Source organism: Alternaria atra (assembly GCF_907166805.1).
Source record: "Alternaria atra isolate CS162 genome assembly, contig: 22, whole genome shotgun sequence".
Lineage (NCBI taxonomy): Eukaryota > Fungi > Ascomycota > Dothideomycetes > Pleosporales > Pleosporaceae > Alternaria > Alternaria atra.
The window spans coordinates 524,486-542,580 of record NW_025091320.1 but is presented as its reverse complement, the minus strand read 5'-3'; the positions used below and the strand labels follow the sequence as shown (position 1 = coordinate 542,580).

Here is an 18,095-nt window from a genome sequence, read left to right as displayed (position 1 = left end):
AGAAGGCATATCCACAGAAAATGCTGAAGTTTTGGTCCGCCCAAACGTTGATACATTATACTCCAAAGCTGCGATCGATCTTTCGCATGCGGATGTTGTGCTTTCTCTCCCTGAAATTCCCTTGGACAGATATCACGTTGTTCCTTTCTATGACCTGTGAGTTATTTTCAATCAAGTAACTTCTTCAATACAGACCCCAGCTGACTCTTGTTGGAATGTGCAGATACGGGAACAATTTTGCCAACCTCGGGTCAGTCATCGACAGCCCTCCAGGAGACTATCTTCTCACAGTTGCGGAAGATGACGAGCCCGGCCTTTTGATTCTCGATGAAGACACATACGAAGGCTCCAAGTACAAGGGAACCATCAAATTTCCCACCACGTATCGATGTATCATGCTTCGCATCGTTCTCAAGAACAACACAACCGATGTTGAGGAAGTCAAAGCTATCCAATCTCAAAGCAAGATGACAAACATCGAACGCGCAGGAAAGCCTATAGCCTCGGCTCTTACGACTGGCATTTTGGGTAACGGTCAACCCTCACCTGCCGCTTTTCTCCTCCCCTTTAACTTCAGTGCCACTCAAACAACCCAGGCTCTCCAGCTCCTAGCCCAGCTAAGCGCATCAAATCCACCTGTGGAAAGATCCGACCTGGAGTGCGTCAACTCTATGCTTGCCGCCGCTGGCCCCAAGGATGGAAGTTATACAGTCCCAGCTGGCCTAGACTATGCCCAAGTCTACGAAATCATCGGCGGAGAGTTTATGTCTCTTCTCGACCCACCAAACCACGCTTTCAACCAGAACGGCTGGTTCACCCTCCTTCCTAGCATGAGCGGCAACTACGGTACAGAATACACTGCTCGCGCATACATTGCATGGTTTGGCTACCTACAGCTCGCCGATTACGTGACTGCATACCCTACCTCTAACGATCCAACCCTTCCTCCAAGTGCTACTCGGGTCATGATGCGGCTAGCAGCGACTGAGTCCTACATCATGACCTTCTCCGGAAAACCGCCAGTCACTGGTTGCTGGAGCCTGACAGCATACGGGAACACGAATCATCTGGTACCAAATGATCTGAGACGATACTCGCTGGGCGATCGAAGCAACTTGACTTATGCCGACGGTGCACCGGTTTATGAAGATGAGCGCAGCGACAGACCATTCTTGATATTGATTCAGCCAGCGGATATGGTATCGAGCTCGAATTGGACTGATAATTAGCTGCCTGCTCCGGTTTGCGGTGAAGACTTTACCGTGAATTGTAAGTGTCAAGTGAGGTTGACGATGAGAAGAGACGAGCTAATGGATGACACGTAGTAAGATGGTATGGAGTTACTCCGGCGCTTTCAAATGGGAGCTATGTTCACCCTATCGTGACCAAGCAGGGCAGCGTCTTCTAGGCGTTCGACCAGCATTGTATCAAGCCGGATCATCGATTGTTTTTATGGAGAGACATGAATTCATTCCATATATCTTGGGAAGTGAGAGACGGGCGCTGTAGAGGTTGTGAGCTTTTAATATGCACAATCACCACATGTGCAATGGAAAAGACCGCAAGAGACCTCATTGGTCCGCTATTCAAAAACTCAAGACAGCGCATCATTTCTGAAGAACGAGTTATTGTTAACCTATCTGTAGCGCAAACTTCCCTTCCTATTTCAATCTTCGGTTTCTCCATCCACTTATCCAGAGTTTCGGTATATGCGTTCCACATGCGTCTGTCGAAAACTTGGAGAGCGTCTAACATGGCAATCCTAGCAACACTCAAAGGTCTCTGCGTTTTCAGTTCGATGCATTGGGCAGCACGTGTAGAACCGAACTCATCAATTGACAAGATCAGAATATACCCAGTTTTTATGACTTTAAGCAACACGGGAAGAATGCGTGTCAGCCAGTTGCGCAGCGTGGATGTACTACTTTTCGTGAAATCCAGCCCTATCTGGAGTTGGGCAGACGCTTCGTCTCGGAGTAGAAAAATATATTCTAGGCTTTGCAGGGTACACCCGGATGGCATGATGTCGGGCTACCGGAGGTCGATAGCGACGACTGTCTTGTGTATGAGCTGTCGAGGCTTGAGGCCAAGGCGGAAGCCGAAGCGGTCGTGTTGCAGGATGAAAGAGAGACATTCCAGAGCACCTACGGGGGATTTGTTCCGGCACAGTAAGTTCGAAGGCTCGAAATGGAAGGTAGAGTCACGATACCAGAAATCGATCAGCTCAGCTTGTACCCCTGGTCTGACAGCCTTGTGTGGCCAATAATGCGGGGTGCATAGCTTGTCGTCCGGGGAGCGGGGACGGCGCGGAAGCCAGTTCTCCGCTAAAGATTTTACGGCGATCAGCGTCGGAAGTGAAGGCGGCCAGTCTTTTGCACTCAGCTCAACAAGATCACAAATGTTGACTTTTTCCAATGTCATGTGCGCATATACCATGTCTCTAAGTCCTCTCGGAAATTGTGCGTACATGGCTGCGCATGTATTGCGGCAGACATCCGTGTTGTATGCCTCGCACACTGACTAGATGCCGAAAGAAACGGTATGGAGTCTGTGGTATAACCTGTTTCACCAGCGAGCGGCCCACCCCACCGAGCGGCCCAGTTCCCCCACCAACACGCGTACCTAGCAACAACACGTAATGTCTCAACAACCACAACCTCTCAAGGCTTATACTGAAGCTGATGTGCAGCTTGCCCTCTTAGACGTTAAACGTAACCAAATTCCAAGCCTGCGGCGTGCGGAGGCAGTCTACAAAGTCCCAAAGACGACGATACGACGGCGACGCGACGGGAAGCCCTCTAGACGCGACTGCGAGCCAAACTCAAAGAGCCTGACGAAGCTAGAAGAGGAGGTGATTGTACAACGTATACTTGATGAGAATCTGCGTGGAGTACCGCCCTCGAAGCTACACGTACGAGATATGGCTGATAGATTGCTGCGCGATCGCGGCGTCAAGTCTGTTGGCAAGAACTGGGTTGACAGGTTTATCCAGCGTACACCTGAGCTGCGCACGCGCTGGAGCCGTCCATACGATCGCCAGCGAGATCTCTGCGAGGACCCAGCAATCATTGAGCCCTGGTTCATGCTGGTTCAGAACATGAAGGCGAAGTACGGCATTATAGACGACGACATGTACAACTTTGACGAGTCTGGCTTCCTGATGGGCAAGATATCGTCGCAACTCGTAGTGACAGGCATAGACAAGCCTGGGAAAGCAAAGAAGCTTCAGCCTGGTGATCGCGAGTAGACTACGTTGATACAGGGCGTCAGCGCAATAGGGCGCGTTATCCCACCCTTCCTCATCTTTGCCGGCAAGGTTCTTATCTCTAACTAGTTCACTGAGGACCTCCCACGCAACTGGGTTATTCAAGTAAGCCCAACAGGCTGGACAAACAACGATCTAGCGCTTGCTTGGCTTGAACACTTTGATACGCATGCGAGGCCTGTAGGAGCGTACAGGCTGCTTATTATTGACGGCCACGAGAGCCATTGCTCAATAGATTTTCAGGATCGCTGCAAGGAGAAGAAGATTATCGCCCTCTGTATGCCTCCACATTCGTCGCACCTCCTGCAGCCGCTTGACGTTGCCTGCTTCTCGCCGTTGAAGCGCGCGTACGGCGATGAGATCTCAGCCTTGGCACGCGATCGCATCCACCACATCAACAAACAGACCTTCTTACCAGCCTTTAAAGTAGCTTTTAAGAAGGCATTTACAAGAGAGAATGCTTGCGCAGGGTTTCGAGGCGCTGGATTGTGTCCACATGATCCACAAGCCGTGTTATTAAAGCTGGATGTGCAGCTGCGTACGCAAACTCCACCACAGCAAGATAACGCCGCTTAGGAGGCGCAAACACCGCGCAACGCCAAAGAAATGGAGGCGCAATCAACGCTGATTCGAAACAAAATGCAAATCTATCGAGGGTCTCCAGCAAGTTCACTTGACGAGCAGGTGCGACAGCTAACAAAAGGCGCGCAGCAGATAGCTCATGAGATGGTGTTAATGCGCGCAGAGATGGGGCGCCTTCGAGACGCAACAGAGACGCTTACTAAGCGTAAGAGTCGCAAGAGACGCTACGTACGGGCAGAGGAGACACTGACAGTTGGCGAGGTATTAGACTTAATTGCTGAAAAGGAGGGTGGCAGTCGTGAGGAGGGTGAGGAGCCGGCGAAGAGGGTGCGCGCAGGGCGACGCTGCGGCCGTTGTGGCAAGATTGGGCATAACTCTCGTACGTGCAAGGTAGAAATTAAGGATGCGAATGATAGCGACGCTTCTGAATAATATTATACTGTTGCAAGAGTATAAAAATTGTGTTGTGGTGCTAAGCTACGTCGCTGCGCGTACGCTTCGCTGGTGTTCATGGGCCGCTCGGTAGGGTGGGCCGCTCGCTGGTGAAACAGGTTATTAGTTTTATACGTTCGGAATGATCGCCGTCCTTAGTGTAGGGGATCAGCACCTGAGATTGTAGTGCTGTTCCGTTCTCGACGAGCATGCGCTCCTGGTTGACGAGTTCATACAGTCCCAGTGTCATATTTTTCTCGTGACTTGTTGCGCGGGTGTACTTCTGAAACGCCGGTGAACCGTAAGGGTTCGTTGGTATACTGGTGATCTATATGTTGGAAGCTTTGGCGTCAACGAACTTTTAGATGATGAGATCGATGATTAGATAAATACTCGTTCGCGATGTAGCATTTGTATAAGTCTGGTGTACAAGAAATTCGCCGTATCATGTTTGATAATCGGCCCAGACCGAAGTCACACTATTTGTTGAGGAGATTATGAGTGGCTCGCCGCTCGCTTCTGCGTCATCGCAGTGCTATGGGACGAAGTGGACGACATGGACAAAGTGGATGATGTGGATAGTAACCACAGTATACGCACACACAGCGATGTGAGTCAAAGGCAGAGCGTATATAAAGTGCAGTGTAGTATCTTGGTTGCCGCCCCAACACACACACCATGTTTCGCAATTCGTGTTGGTGGTAAGCCTACATCATTGCGCATGATCCAGTCGACGTCTCTGAATCTCGCGCGTGTTCGTTCAACAACTCTTCCAGAGCCTCAGCTCTTGCGGACCCGAAAGCCCTCTCCAGAATGGCCTGTCTTGTCAGATTTGGGCGGTTACGGGCTAGTGCGCAGTTTTTATGGGCACCATATTGGATGAGCAGTTCACAAGCTTGATACCGTGCTTCTGTCAAGCTCGGCGGGATGTTTGAACTTTGGGCGACACCTGTCGCACGATTCGTAGACTCATACAGTGATAGTAGGAATAGCGCCCAGACGGTCTTGCTGCCGTTCAGATGAACAGCCTGGTTCGGATCTGCGCCATGTTCTAGCAGCAATCGTACCATGTCGATGTTAAGACTAGGATCCTCTCGTTTAGAGTGATATGGCATGCTGATAGGGGTTTTCCGGTGCGGGCGGAGCGCATAATCGAGTAACGGTCGTCCGCGCTTTTGCATGTTGCTCGGGTCGGCTTTCAATTTAGCGTGGACGTATTTTACGAGACGCGATTGTACCGCCAAAGCCAGGAAGTTGCAGCTATCACCCTCTCGGTAAACATCCAAACCCCGCGCAGTTCCTGGGTCACGGCCATGCGTCCAGTGATTTCTTATCTTACTTGCGTGGTGAGAGTTCGTGCGGTCTACCTCGTCGAGCACCTCCAGGAGAGGCACGTCTGATGACTGATCGGAGCGTTCAGTCTCGTAAGCATAGTACAGTAACTCGTCCGTCAAGCCGATCACGCGATTTATCGATTCCTTGCTCTCGAAATCCACGTTTGGGAGTGATTTTAGCAAGGCCAGACAGATCTTGCATAGCGTAGCCGTAGCGCTGAACTCATTCTTGAGGTTATCCTTCAACTGCTTGTAATAGTTATCCTGTAAAAAGTCACGAACCGTTCGATGCAGGAAATCGACTGGGTGACTGAGGAACACTGGGTGTCTAGTATCACATGTATGGTCAGCCAATGACTCGTTAATGCACGATACGGCAGGTAAATTCCCAAATCGCTTTTCCAATGCATCTGTAGCCAAGAATCTATGCTTACGTACCGTTCTTCGCTGACCACAAGCAGGTCACTGCATCTGTTCTGAATGAGCGACTTCCATCTTGGATATTGATCCAGCAGGTGTTCTTCAAATAAAGGTTGTACTGGTGTTTTCACTGCGAAGCTGTTGTCCAAGCGCTGTTGCTCAAGTAGGGAGAAGGCGTACAATGGAAGAGGTTGGAGCTCATCGACCGTAATAAGGAATATCTGCGACATCTCTTCCAAGTATTGAGGCCTTACTGATTGGATGATGCGTTGGAAATACGCTTTCAGGTCGGGGGGCAATTGGTCAACGATCTTCCATAGCATTGCGACATCCTCATCTCGATTGACAGCTTGTTCGAGATCACGAGTGATCAAGAAAACCCATAGCCAGACGCCGTGCGCAAGTTCTGCAATACGCTCCATCAAATCTTTGCATGCAAATTCTGTTGTTTCCAGACATCGAAAGTTGGCGTTTTCAGACAGCCGAAGCCGGACATGTCTTCTCATGTCATCCTTCGTGAATTTCGCGATGTCAAACGTGCGGGAACTGTTACTAAAGAACTTTTGGTAGACAGATCGAGGGCGCGTAGAAGCACATACTTTGATGGCTTCGGAAGCGGAGAGAAACTTCAGAACTTCAACGATGTCTTCCTCCGCCCCATTGTACTCATCCAAACCATCAATGAAGAAGCAGAATCTGACTTCAAGGTCGTTTTGAGCAGCGATACGTTCGAAAATCGCCTTGAGTTCATCCATTTCCTATATTTCGTGCTGGGGCCTTTCTAGACAGACGATTGGTATCAATCTGGGTATCGTTTTGAGTATTTGATAGAGCAGTGATTGTAGTAGCCCAACCTGACTCTTCTGCATCTCGTAGCCTTGGTTCCAGAAGTAGTAGCTTGCAATGCAAAGTTGAGCTGGGCTAGCCCAGTCTTTGAGACTTTTCGTAGTGCGTTGATCCTGTGCGATGAACTTTTGTAAGGTAGACTTGCCACTGCCTGCCTAATAAACTCGAATATCAACACACATGCATCATTATGCGAAACGACTGGCTTATAACATACCCGACCAGTGATGCAGAACAGTCCGTCCGACGCTTCTTTACTACTCAGCCGGTGGTTGAATGGTGTGAGTGTGTTGTCGAATACCCAAGCGTTCGAGGCTTCGTCTGCGTGCGGTATCTGGTTCCACCGTCTCCGTATCTCCTCGAAATATAAGCTTTCTATGACTCTGTTCTGCTGGATGCATGCATGGTGTTCCTTGGGAAATACTTCGAGTTTGGTTCTAAGACTAGAAAGCTGAGCAGTCCGTAAGGCGATCTCTTGAGTATCAAACTCTAGAGGATCGATCTGGTAAGTACCTGTTTGTTGAGCTCCCGTTTGCTGTACGAGATCAAGAATTTCGTCTCGCAACATGTCCATCTTCGCGTCATAATTGATGTTGAGAGTATGCTGCATCCTTTTGATGCGATCTAGCTCCGCAGATATAGCCGAATGGTGCTCACTTGTGTATTTTGTTAGTATGGAGGTTTGAGAGACCGATACCCAGAATAAACATGGGAAATGGTAACATGCTGGCTATATTACCTTCGAATGACATTCTCGATGTGCCTTCGCAGCCTTTGATCCAGACTGTCCAGCCTTCTCAGTAGGTCGGCAATGTGGTCTTTTTGTTTCCACCATCCCCAAGCAACACGACCGCTTTCCAATGTTTTCGAACGTCCTTGTCGTATACGTAGTTTCTTGATAGCCTGGCGTAGGCCGTTTGCCATATTCTCACACTGTGCGGCCATCTGCAGAATGAGTTTCTCATCGTCTGTTAGCTTCTGACCACCATCTTTCTGTTGTGTGATAATTTTGTTGTAACGGCTGACTTCATCTACGATAAGTTCGAGCTCGCGAACTTCAGTGGTAGTTCCGTGTAACGAGCTGCGCACATTTTGCGCTTCGGAAGCGACCTTGAAACCGAAGTCGATGAATGAGATAATGTTGGACACCAGGCCTAGTATGGCTAACGCCTCTGCCATTGCGGGAATTTGCTAGACGAAAACGGATGCGAGAAGATGAGGAAAGTCTTGAATAGATAATGTACGCTCGGGTTGCGAGAGCTGAGGTAACCAGCGCGAGCGCAACCTTGGAAACCGCTGCTGGCCTGATCATCGCTTAGAACGGCATAGCGTTGTTGATGGCGGGGCAAGCCCGTAAGAAGGCTGAGGGCCTGAAACTTGCGGGAAGCTGCAAACATTGTTAGAGCTGTCAGCCGCACCCTTGACTTTTGACCGTTTCTTACCACATCATATGCAACCGACTTGAGGATTGAAAGATGAAGAGCCTGCGACGTATGGAGGCCAACCTACAAGAGTACACCATCTATTACATAGTCCCCGTTACCCTAGGCTGACTAGTTGTAGAGCCTGGCCCCCACAAGCTAGGCTGGATCGTATCGAGAACGTCGAAAACAACGAACAAACATTGCTCTTGGGTGGAAATCTAGACAGCTGGACGCCCTTGTGGCAGCACGACAATGCATGGATCCGAATACCGGCGCAACTTACACTGAGTCCTGCAAGGTATCATGTACTATTCTCAATGTTGTTCGTCAGCATAGGAATACCCTTGTGTATCGGACTGAGCCGTAAAGAACTTTCATTGCTCCTGCTTCTTATCGAAAGCTTTATCCTGATAGCATGGGCAATCTTTTCGCGGCTCGCGCATAACGTAGACGGTGAAGACATCTTCTGACTGAAGCAACGATGTAAAAAAAAACCCTCGCATAAATAGTTACTGAGACGGTATCCGTCGCTTTGCTATTCCCCATAACATAACGGTGGTTAGAGATCTTTTCGACAACGAGCTTCTGGGCGATGCTACTGATGATCAGATAAAGACATTTCGCGACCCAGCTTTTCCATGTGCAAAGGTTGTCTTTGGGTAACATTTGTATTGCGCTAGTTGTGAGTGGCTCGTCAGGAATGTGCCGTTGTCAAAACAGACTCTAGCGAGGCGAGTTTTCGGAGTCACAGTCTAGCTCATTTCTGTGAAGCTTAGTGCAATACTGTTTGCTTCATGCTTCCATCGTAAACCAAATTCGAATGAAGTCACCTTAAGATCTTTTAGGGGGTTCAAACTAACGCCACTGCCGCATGGTGGCGTCGCAACTTCGTTCGTACGTCCACACCCAGGTACCTTCCACTGCAACAACACATGTCGCGTGTCTGAGAGGCCAGGTGTGTTACCGGCCGCGGTCTTTCCCAAGGATAGCCTAAATGAACTTGCCAATACTATTGTGGGTATAGAATTCTATACAACTAGCCAAAGACGTCGTTACAGCCGCCGGTAGCGGATCAAGCGACTTGTCGCCACGCCCAGGTGCACCATGTTCGACGGACCATCCCGTAATATTATCGTTTGTTAGCAGATCCGTCGCCTTGTCTGCATGTCAACGGAGGCTGAGTCGGTGCTTGGTATCTTGGGGCGGAAATACTCATCCTGTGAAGCTTGGTTGTTCCGCTTGATACCCTGGATCTAGACAGTCGGTTCTAGGGTTTGTCATTCTACGCTATCTACGCTCGTGTGGTCACTCGACCGACCACTGTTGATAATTGCAACTGTGCAATACATGCTGATATCGACTCATTGTGTATGCGCTTTGTTGGCTAACGTTGATTGAACATTGGTAGGTTAAGAGTGAGGATTTTGTGTTACTAATTGTGTGGTCGAAAAAGGCATTCCGCTACGGGCACAGATATTCCACCGACCCGCTTTACCCCGCACACGCTACTGGCAACCGCTGATCTGTCAAGCTTCACCACGCACACCTTCGATAACGGTTGTACTGCCAAGTTCCTTACGTGCATCCTTCATGCATTCTCTACCTATAAAGAATGATGACCCCAGATGCCAATCACGGGGTAAGGCTTGACCTTGTTCATTGCCAAGTGAACCCTTCCCCAGATTCGCTGCGATAGTCCGAGAAATAGCTTGGAACAGCAAGTGTTGCGGTAAACAGGGGACGATGGTAGTCTTCGTGCATTTCCCCGCGGGGTGTGACTGTAAAGATGGTGAGGTAGCATCAGGAGTATGGCTCGGCAATGAAGCCTTGGAGACGAGGCAGCGAGCATAAGAGGACGGTCACCCTTCGCTCGAGACCTTCATCATTGTGCTGAAATCTTAACTCTGATTACATATTTCACGATCAACACCAACAATTTTTTAACGAATGGGCTGCTTCAATACTCATGCATCAGGTACTCTGGACCCGCCAGAGGTCCGCAATTGGCGGATCCACCTCATCGCACTCATCGCTTCGATGTCTGCACTAGCCAGTAGGTCTCAGTGGAGCGATGTGGTCCCAAATATCTGACACGCGGATAGTGGGATACGATACAGCTGTAATCGGTGGGACTATGGCTCTCACTTCCTTCATTCGCGACTTTGGCATGAATGACATCGCCAAAAGCAACCGTGACACAATTCAGGGCAACATCGTCTCCACATTCCAGGTCAGTCTCGATGATGCCTTTCCTAAATAACGATGAACTGACGATGAGCAGGCAGGATGCTTTTTCGGGGCGCTTATCGCTTTCCCCTTTGCTGAACGAATTGGGCGGAAGAAGACTATGATAATAGCTTCTACAATCTTCTTACTCGGTGGCACACTCATGACCGCCTCTCAAGGTAGTCTTAATATGATCTATGCTGGACGAGCTGTAGCAGGCTTAGGCATCGGTGCATCGAGTATGGTTGTACCTGTCTACATCTCTGAAACTGCGCCGCCTTCCATTCGAGGTAGGCTGGTTGGTATCTTCGAAATCGCTTCCCAAGGCGGAGGTATGCTGGGTTTCTGGATCAACTATGCTTGTGATCGATCCATCAGCGTTGAAGGTGCTACACAGTGGGTCGTACCTCTCGCGATCCAACTCGTTCCCGGTCTACTACTACTTCTCGGTGTCGCATGGTGCCCAGAGTCACCACGATATCTCGCAAAGAAGGATAACTTTGAAGGAGCAGAACGTATACTGTGTAAGATTCGGTGTCTTGACGGATCGCATGCGTACATCCAGCATGAGATGAGCGAGATTCGGGCGCAGGTCGAAGAGCGTAGCGCCAACCGTCAAAGTAAGAAGGCACAGTTCATGAAACTGTTCCAGAAGGGCGTGCGCAACCGGATGGCCATTGGTCTTGCGCTCATGTTCCTACAGTCTTTCACTGGTGTAAGTACGTACTGCCTGCACGATAGGCTAGGCGCTAAGCTACTCAGGTCAACATCATCACGTACTACGCTCCTCGCATATTCGAAACGCTCGGTATCTCTGGAACTTCGCTGAAGCTTTTCTCTACTGGATTTTACGGTATCGCAAAGACACTCGGCATGTTCACCTTCACCTTCATCGTTGTCGAGAAGGTTGGACGTCGCAAGGGGCTCATCTGGGGAGCAGCGCTGGGTTGCATACCCATGTGGTATATCGGTGGATACGTCATGAAAGCCGATCCAGCTGGAGCTGCTTTGAGAGGCGATGTTTCACGCAACGGTTGGGGTTACTTGGCAATGGTCTGCGTTTACGTCAACGCTTTCATCATCTGCGCTACGTGGCAAGGCATCACATGGACCTACGCATCGGAGATCTTTCCGCTCGACATCCGCATGCTTTGCGTATCGCTAACGACCGCTGACACTTGGCTTGGTTCGTTCATCATCGCACGCAGCACGCCATACATGATCTCAGATCTCGGTTATGGTGCATACTTCTTCTTCGCTACCATTCTAGTCCTGATGGGTGTTTGGAGTTTCTTCTTCGTACCCGAGACAAAGGGTATCAGTCTTGAGGAGATGGACGCCCTCTTCCTGAGGCCCATGCACCAGGCTGTGTGGGCGCAGCTTCGCGGCAAGCCGATCTTGACCGAAGAGGAGGTCATCGCAAGAAATAAGGGTATGGATCCAGTACACGAAAAGAACGTTGGCGTTGAAAGAATTGAAGTAGTCAAAAGATGAGATTAATGAAGGGCGACAAAAGGGCACGATCAATGATGGCCGAATAATTCTGCCTCATTCTCTTTGTTGCCGATGGAGGCGGGTAGACGCGCATGACTACATTCGCGGCATTCAATTTACAACTCGTCTTCAAAACCTCTCTCAACTCCTGTTTCCTCAGGGTTCTTCTTTTCTGCCCTTCTAACCGTGACTCATGCCGTCTGACTTGAACCATCTTCTGCAGCCCTTGCCCAGTACAACCTCGACACAGAATCATTCTCGATGTTCTCCGACCACAACATTAGCACGTCCCTTCCCTCGTGTGCCTTTGCCGATACAGTATAGTTCCTCGTCTGGTTCGTCACGACCCACTTCGGATACGACGACATCACCAAAGGTCCATGCGTGAGCGTGCCTGTCGTCTCATTGCTGCCTTCCCAAACCTGCAAAGCTCCTGCGTAAGAGAGAGTGTGATGTCCAATAAGCGCCCACTCGGCGTCGGTGTAGTTATCGGCAGGAGCGGGGATGTCACCGGGGTCAGTGGACCATAGGTTTACGGAAACATAGCCAAAAGGGTGATAGATGAGAAGTCCTTCGGGATCGGTCCCGAGACCGCCCAAGGCGCGATCAGTGCCATTCAGGTATTTCCTGGAAAGTGGTCAGGAAGAGATGCGACATAGGCTTGAGGGAAGTTGTGTTTTACTGTGTTTGGTATAGAAACTGCCATGCACCACCGAGCACGGCAGCAATGCTGTCGGGAAGTACCATTGTATACGAGATAGATCTCGAGTTGATGCAGCCACAAGTACTAGACTAGCGAGTGAGTAAGAATAGTTGAGTGTGCAAGTCCTCGACTTTCCCATATAAAGGAGATGCGATACTTTTGTGGGAAATGTTCATCGGTGATAGAAGCAGGGCGAACCTGTGTTTAATTCGATTGATAAGATAGAATTGACATGACACCATCTGTAATATGTATCCTGGTAGTGATGCCTGTTCTATCGCCTACAAATGGTCGGGATGCTATTATGAAGATACCGACCACGGCATAAGCTTCATCAATTTCCAGACCCCCGGAATTGGCATCTCTTGCCTTACGCCCAAGGTCTGATTTGTATTAGGGGATTCTGCGAACCACTTCAGACCATGATTTTGTACTAGCTTCGTCGTAACAATGCATCATCTACTACTTCTTGTTTCTTTCCTACCATAGATGCATATCCTCCTCGGGCGCCTTCTTCTATCGCAGGATCAAGGTCTAAGTAGGAGTATTCGTGTAATATCGGAGTCGATGATATCTGTGCCACAGTTCTCGGAAGGCGCGGTACTAGAAGCACCTAGAGTTGGTGGTATTGAAATATAATTATGGAGACGAAGCTATTCGCGTACGCAACCGCAGCCTAAACAATTCAACTTCTCGTTTCCCAATCGCCAGGGATGATGCACAAAAAGAAAGTGATCGAACGCCTTCAATTTAATTAGTTCCTAGGTGGACAAAAGAAGACACGGTTGAGCTAGAATTAGAATTGCTGCAGAAAGGATAATTATTAGATTATGCTGATACGAAGCGGATGATGCTAGACTCTTGGAGTGGATCGCAGCTGACGAAATTGACGCCTAGCGCCGATCCCTACTTTCTTCCGTAAGACATCGAGAGATCTAAGTACGCTCCCAGGCATCACAATCCACTCTCTGGAAAGCGCATTTGGTGTGCACTTGAAAGCACTCCACAACAGCGACATGAGGGCTCGAGAAGCCCTACGACTAAGACAGCGATTGCTCTTGACAGAGTAGGATGAGCTTCGAGGATAAGTTTAAGATTCCCCGCATTCGATACGGGGCTTCCCAGACATGCAGGCCAATGCTATTATGACTATTGCTGGATGGACGAAATGCGGAGAAGCCATCCCTTCCGTCTCTAGCACCTACGGGCTCGTCCGAACGATGATCGCGTATGCCTAGGAAAAAGGCTTATGAAAGCTGCCGAAGTACCCGAGCGCGATGATTGGCCGAGTGAGCGGATGATCTGCGTTGAGCGGAGTGCTTGCGCAGTACCGAGGTAGCATCTGCAAGCTGATTGGTAGCTATACTACATGAGAAACTGGTCGAAAGACTATCTCTGTAGACCGACTCCAGATCTGTCAGAAGGAAGCGGACCCTTGCGTTTACTTACCCCATTTGTCAATCTGAGGCAGCTTTAATTCCGGAGGTTTATCATGAACGACTGAACGACTGGCACTATCCAGGAAGAGCCACGTAAAGGACTCTCAGTAGAGTTTCTGCTCTGGCTCTCGCTCTCACTTGAGTCGTGGGCTGCGTTTCTTCTAGGTACGTACGCATTATTTCTGCATTCAGACAGGTTTGACGAGGCTAGACGGCGACCCATGATGATCCACATGCGAACACCAATGCAAGATGCACTATCGAAATTGAGCTTTTAGTCTAGTGCCCAATTCCAATTCACTCGGCGAGCTGTCACCTTATGGTATAAGACTTGACCTGTCATGATAATTGGTGAGCAAGCAGGCTTTACATCTTCTGCAATCCTTCGGCTTTCGGACGTCTGCCATTCCCAATATGGCGTTGCACATTTCCTCACTATTGGGAAAAGCGCTTTTCCTATGCTCGTTAATCTCGAGTGCCATTTCAGCGCCCGTTGATAATGGGCCGACGGTCACACTGGCCTCAGGTATTGTCGTAGGAACCACTACCAAGCCTGCGAACCAGCCATCCTCGACGGCCTCAGCCAACGCCTACTTGGGAGTTCCTTTCGCGAAGTCGCCTCCCATGCGCTTCTCACCGCCCGAAGCAGCAACACCATGGTCTACTCCTCTACAAGCCCAAAATATCAAGCCAGCATGTATCCAGCAATTCTCCGGTACTGGTGATACCCGTGCCAGAGTCATGGAGTATTTCAACAACCCCACCTATCCACCACCTCAGGAGAGTGAAGACTGCCTATACCTCAATGTATATACACCTTCAGGAGCCAAAACTACAAGCAAGAAGGCCGTGATGTTCTGGCTTTTCGGGGTATGCGTACCCTTGTCTACTGTTTGGCGCAACAACATACTGATGAGTACAGGGTAACTTAGCTTTTGGGACTGGCGGACTGGCATACAACGACGGAAGCTCTCTTGCAATCAACGAAGATGTCGTGGTAGTCACTATCAACTACCGCACGAACAGTGAGTGACTTTGTCACCCTAAGTTCCGAGATCCAGTGATTAACATGCTCGATTTCAGTCTTCGGTTTCTCCAACTCACCCGAATTGCCCTTTGGTTCCCAGAACGCTGGCTTCTTGGACCAACGGTTCGCATTGCAATGGGTACAAGAGAACATTGCGCAATTTGGAGGCGACCCGTCTCGTGTGATGATATTTGGTGAATCAGCAGGTGGCGAATCAGTCAAGCAACTGCTAGCTAATCCACCGAGTCCACTTCCATTCTCATCGGCTATACTTGAGTCTCAGAACGCAGTACTCCCTGGAAATGGCCTGCAAAACTACAAGCAGGTACTGCTACATTTTGGCTGCGCAAACGTCGATTGTCTTCGCAAGATACCTGCAGTGGACATCAAAGCGTACATTGAATCGGAATCGCTCTCATTTCCACCAGTCAACAATGATGGCACCTCAACACCCGACGTCAGACTCAGCATATCTACTGGGAAATTCGCCAACGTACCAACGATGCTAGGATCCAATCCGAACGAAGCACGTGTCTTCCTGGCCGTGGCTGGTTTAGCCGACGGCACCACCGCTGTGAACAGCTTCTTCGATCAATACAACATCACGTCGAAAGCAGTGCGCGACTCCATCATCACTGCATATCCTGCGCAAGGTATCACTAGTCTGTATGAAGTAGCCGACAGGCTTGGAACAGATCTAGTCTTCACATGCACGACCGCTAGGCTGGCAAACTACCTCGCTGTTTCCGGACGCACAACTTACCGTTATCTATTCACGTCCGCCTTCCCTTCAATTAGCTTCTTCCCCAACCCAGGTGCATGCCATACGAGCGAGATTCCGGAGGTCTTTGGCACGTATCCGCTTTCGAATCAGTTTGGTACTGCAACACAACAGCAAATCCAACTCAGTGCTTTCATGCAGAAAATGTGGGCTAATTTTGCAAAGAACCCCGCTGGAGGTGTTGGATGGCCGAAGGTTGGCAGCGCATTTGGTAAGGAGCTGGGCGTACTAGGAAAGGATGGCAGTAGTGGGGTGACGATTAGGCCGTTGCTAGAGGCGGATTACGCTTGCCCACTTTATGCCGGCATTGAAGATATTCTGGGACTGTCTTTCAGGTAAGAGATGATGATAAGTTCGGCATCGTATAGACGAAAGGTGGCAGGGAAGAGTTGATCATCATCGTCTGTTACGCGTATGTACTAATGGCATGATTCACGCTTGATACACTAAACTCACAACAAACAACGTTATCACGACAATTGCCAATACCCCCGCAAAAATATTGAATCCAATAATCCTTCTCCCACTTAGCTTCCCTAACACAAACTCTTCTCTCAGATCTTTTTTCACTAACGGTATGGAGGATAGGAATCCGATACCGGCGAGCCAATAGCCCACAGTGATAATAACAGCCAAGCACAACTGGGTGGCCTTCCCATAATTCTCACTTGTCGTATCCTCGTCCATCAATGCTAGGCCAATGATTTGTGGACCTGAAGAATAGATGAGTACCTGTACGCTACCCCAAATGGCAAGACCAAACGTCTTGTAGCGCGGTGGAAGAAGCAAAGCAATGAGAGCAAAGAGGCAGCCTAGCCACAGTTCCGCGGTGAGGTATGCGAGACTCATGGCCCCGTAAAGAATTTTGATGCCTCGGTCTTCTGAGCCATCGGCTATGTCGCGCGAGAAGACCATGAGGAGGACGAACAGGGAGCTTATCATGCCTCCGATACTTGTTAGATATATTGGCGTCAATTTGGTACGCGGCCATAGCACCGAGGTGAGAATGCCGCCACTTAGCACTGCGACTGATCCGACGACACCAACAATGATGCCGTAACGGGAGAAGATCTCGGTGTGCGAAGGATACGTACCGCCGAGATAGCTGGGCATGTAATATCCGAAGACGTTCCCGCTCAGCTGACGGAAGCCGGCAGAGAGAACAAGAATCCAAAATGAGTTCATGCGGAGGATGTAGGTGAAGGTAGCGAGCAAGTCAGACTTCGCGGTTTGTAGTCCTGACGCGCCTTGGGTGGGGTATGGTATATCGGCGAATTCTTCATTTACGCTGTTGTTGTAATCTCGTGCGCTGATCTGAACCAGACTTGCTCTTCTTTTCGGTTCCCTCAAGAAGACTCGTAACAGTACTACGACGACCAATCCCGTGATACCGATCGCCCGCAAGGCGATGCGCCAGCTCGTACCAGTCTCCGCAAAGGCAGTGGCGATTTGACCACTGATGGCTTCGCCAATGTATACCCCCACATAAAGTATGCTCTCTCCAATGAACACATTTCTCCATCCCACCAAGTCGCTGATGAGGCTGATAGATAGTGCCTCAACACTCGCCTGTCCAATACCCATTCCAAGCCTGGCGCAGAACAACTGACCAAAACTGTTCGCTAGAGACTGGAAGATCACGCACAAGCTCCACCATGCTGCCGTGACACATAGTACCCATACGCGAGCTGACGTATAGTCCGAGAGGAAGGCGATGGGTAGTGCGAGAATGGCGTAGGCAATTCCTGTTGCGTAACCGGAGAGCAGCCCATATTGTGTGGAGCTCAGTGAAAGGTCAGCTAGCACAGAGGTCTGGAAATATGATAGTATGAACTTGTCGTACTGTGCGAGGAAATAGTTAATCAAAAGAAGTACTATGCAGAGATATGCATAAAGATTGTGAAGCAGTGGCCGTTTTGAAGTAGTCGAATGCGCGGTAGGTATCACCTCGTCTTCGCAAGGGCGTCTCGTTGCGCCGTTATATGCTCCTTTTGCGTCTGTCTGCACCATGACAGCAATCGTTGTAATTTGCGAATGACCTCCGTAGATATCGAGAGGTCACATTTTGTAGCTACCAAGCCGTGGCGCAAAATCGATGACGTAACAACCACAACACCCCGCA

At 49.6% G+C, this 18,095-nt stretch overlaps 5 protein-coding genes across 5 annotated transcripts; 3 read left to right on the top strand and 2 right to left on the bottom strand.

The window, feature by feature from the left end:
• Window positions 1-215: 215 nt before the first annotated feature.
• Window positions 216-1,229, top strand: ALTATR162_LOCUS2934 (uncharacterized protein; the record flags this gene model as incomplete). The annotated part of the gene is made up of 1 exon (XM_043310540.1): window positions 216-1,229. The coding sequence occupies one exon, from the start codon at window positions 216-218 to the stop codon at window positions 1,227-1,229; it is 1,014 nt and encodes a 337-aa protein (XP_043166475.1).
• Window positions 1,230-4,986: 3,757 nt separating this feature from the next.
• ALTATR162_LOCUS2933 (uncharacterized protein) lies at window positions 4,987-8,058 on the bottom strand (the record flags this gene model as incomplete). Its single annotated transcript, XM_043310539.1, has 5 exons — window positions 4,987-5,941; window positions 6,052-6,791; window positions 6,888-7,034; window positions 7,097-7,535; window positions 7,619-8,058. 5 exons carry the CDS (start codon window positions 8,056-8,058, stop codon window positions 4,987-4,989), a joined length of 2,721 nt encoding a protein of 906 aa, XP_043166474.1.
• Window positions 8,059-8,354: 296 nt separating this feature from the next.
• On the top strand, window positions 8,355-12,023 carry ALTATR162_LOCUS2932 (uncharacterized protein; the record flags this gene model as incomplete). Its single annotated transcript, XM_043310538.1, has 6 exons — window positions 8,355-8,392; window positions 8,443-8,591; window positions 10,279-10,356; window positions 10,406-10,533; window positions 10,585-11,244; window positions 11,292-12,023. The coding sequence occupies 6 exons, from the start codon at window positions 8,355-8,357 to the stop codon at window positions 12,021-12,023; spliced, it is 1,785 nt and encodes a 594-aa protein (XP_043166473.1).
• Window positions 12,024-14,579: 2,556 nt separating this feature from the next.
• ALTATR162_LOCUS2931 (uncharacterized protein) lies at window positions 14,580-16,312 on the top strand (the record flags this gene model as incomplete). The annotated part of the gene is made up of 3 exons (XM_043310537.1): window positions 14,580-15,035; window positions 15,088-15,190; window positions 15,249-16,312. 3 exons carry the CDS (start codon window positions 14,580-14,582, stop codon window positions 16,310-16,312), a joined length of 1,623 nt encoding a protein of 540 aa, XP_043166472.1.
• Window positions 16,313-16,405: 93 nt separating this feature from the next.
• Window positions 16,406-17,983, bottom strand: ALTATR162_LOCUS2930 (uncharacterized protein; the record flags this gene model as incomplete). Its single annotated transcript, XM_043310536.1, has 1 exon — window positions 16,406-17,983. One exon carries the CDS (start codon window positions 17,981-17,983, stop codon window positions 16,406-16,408), a length of 1,578 nt encoding a protein of 525 aa, XP_043166471.1.
• Between the last annotated feature and the right edge of the window lie 112 nt (window positions 17,984-18,095).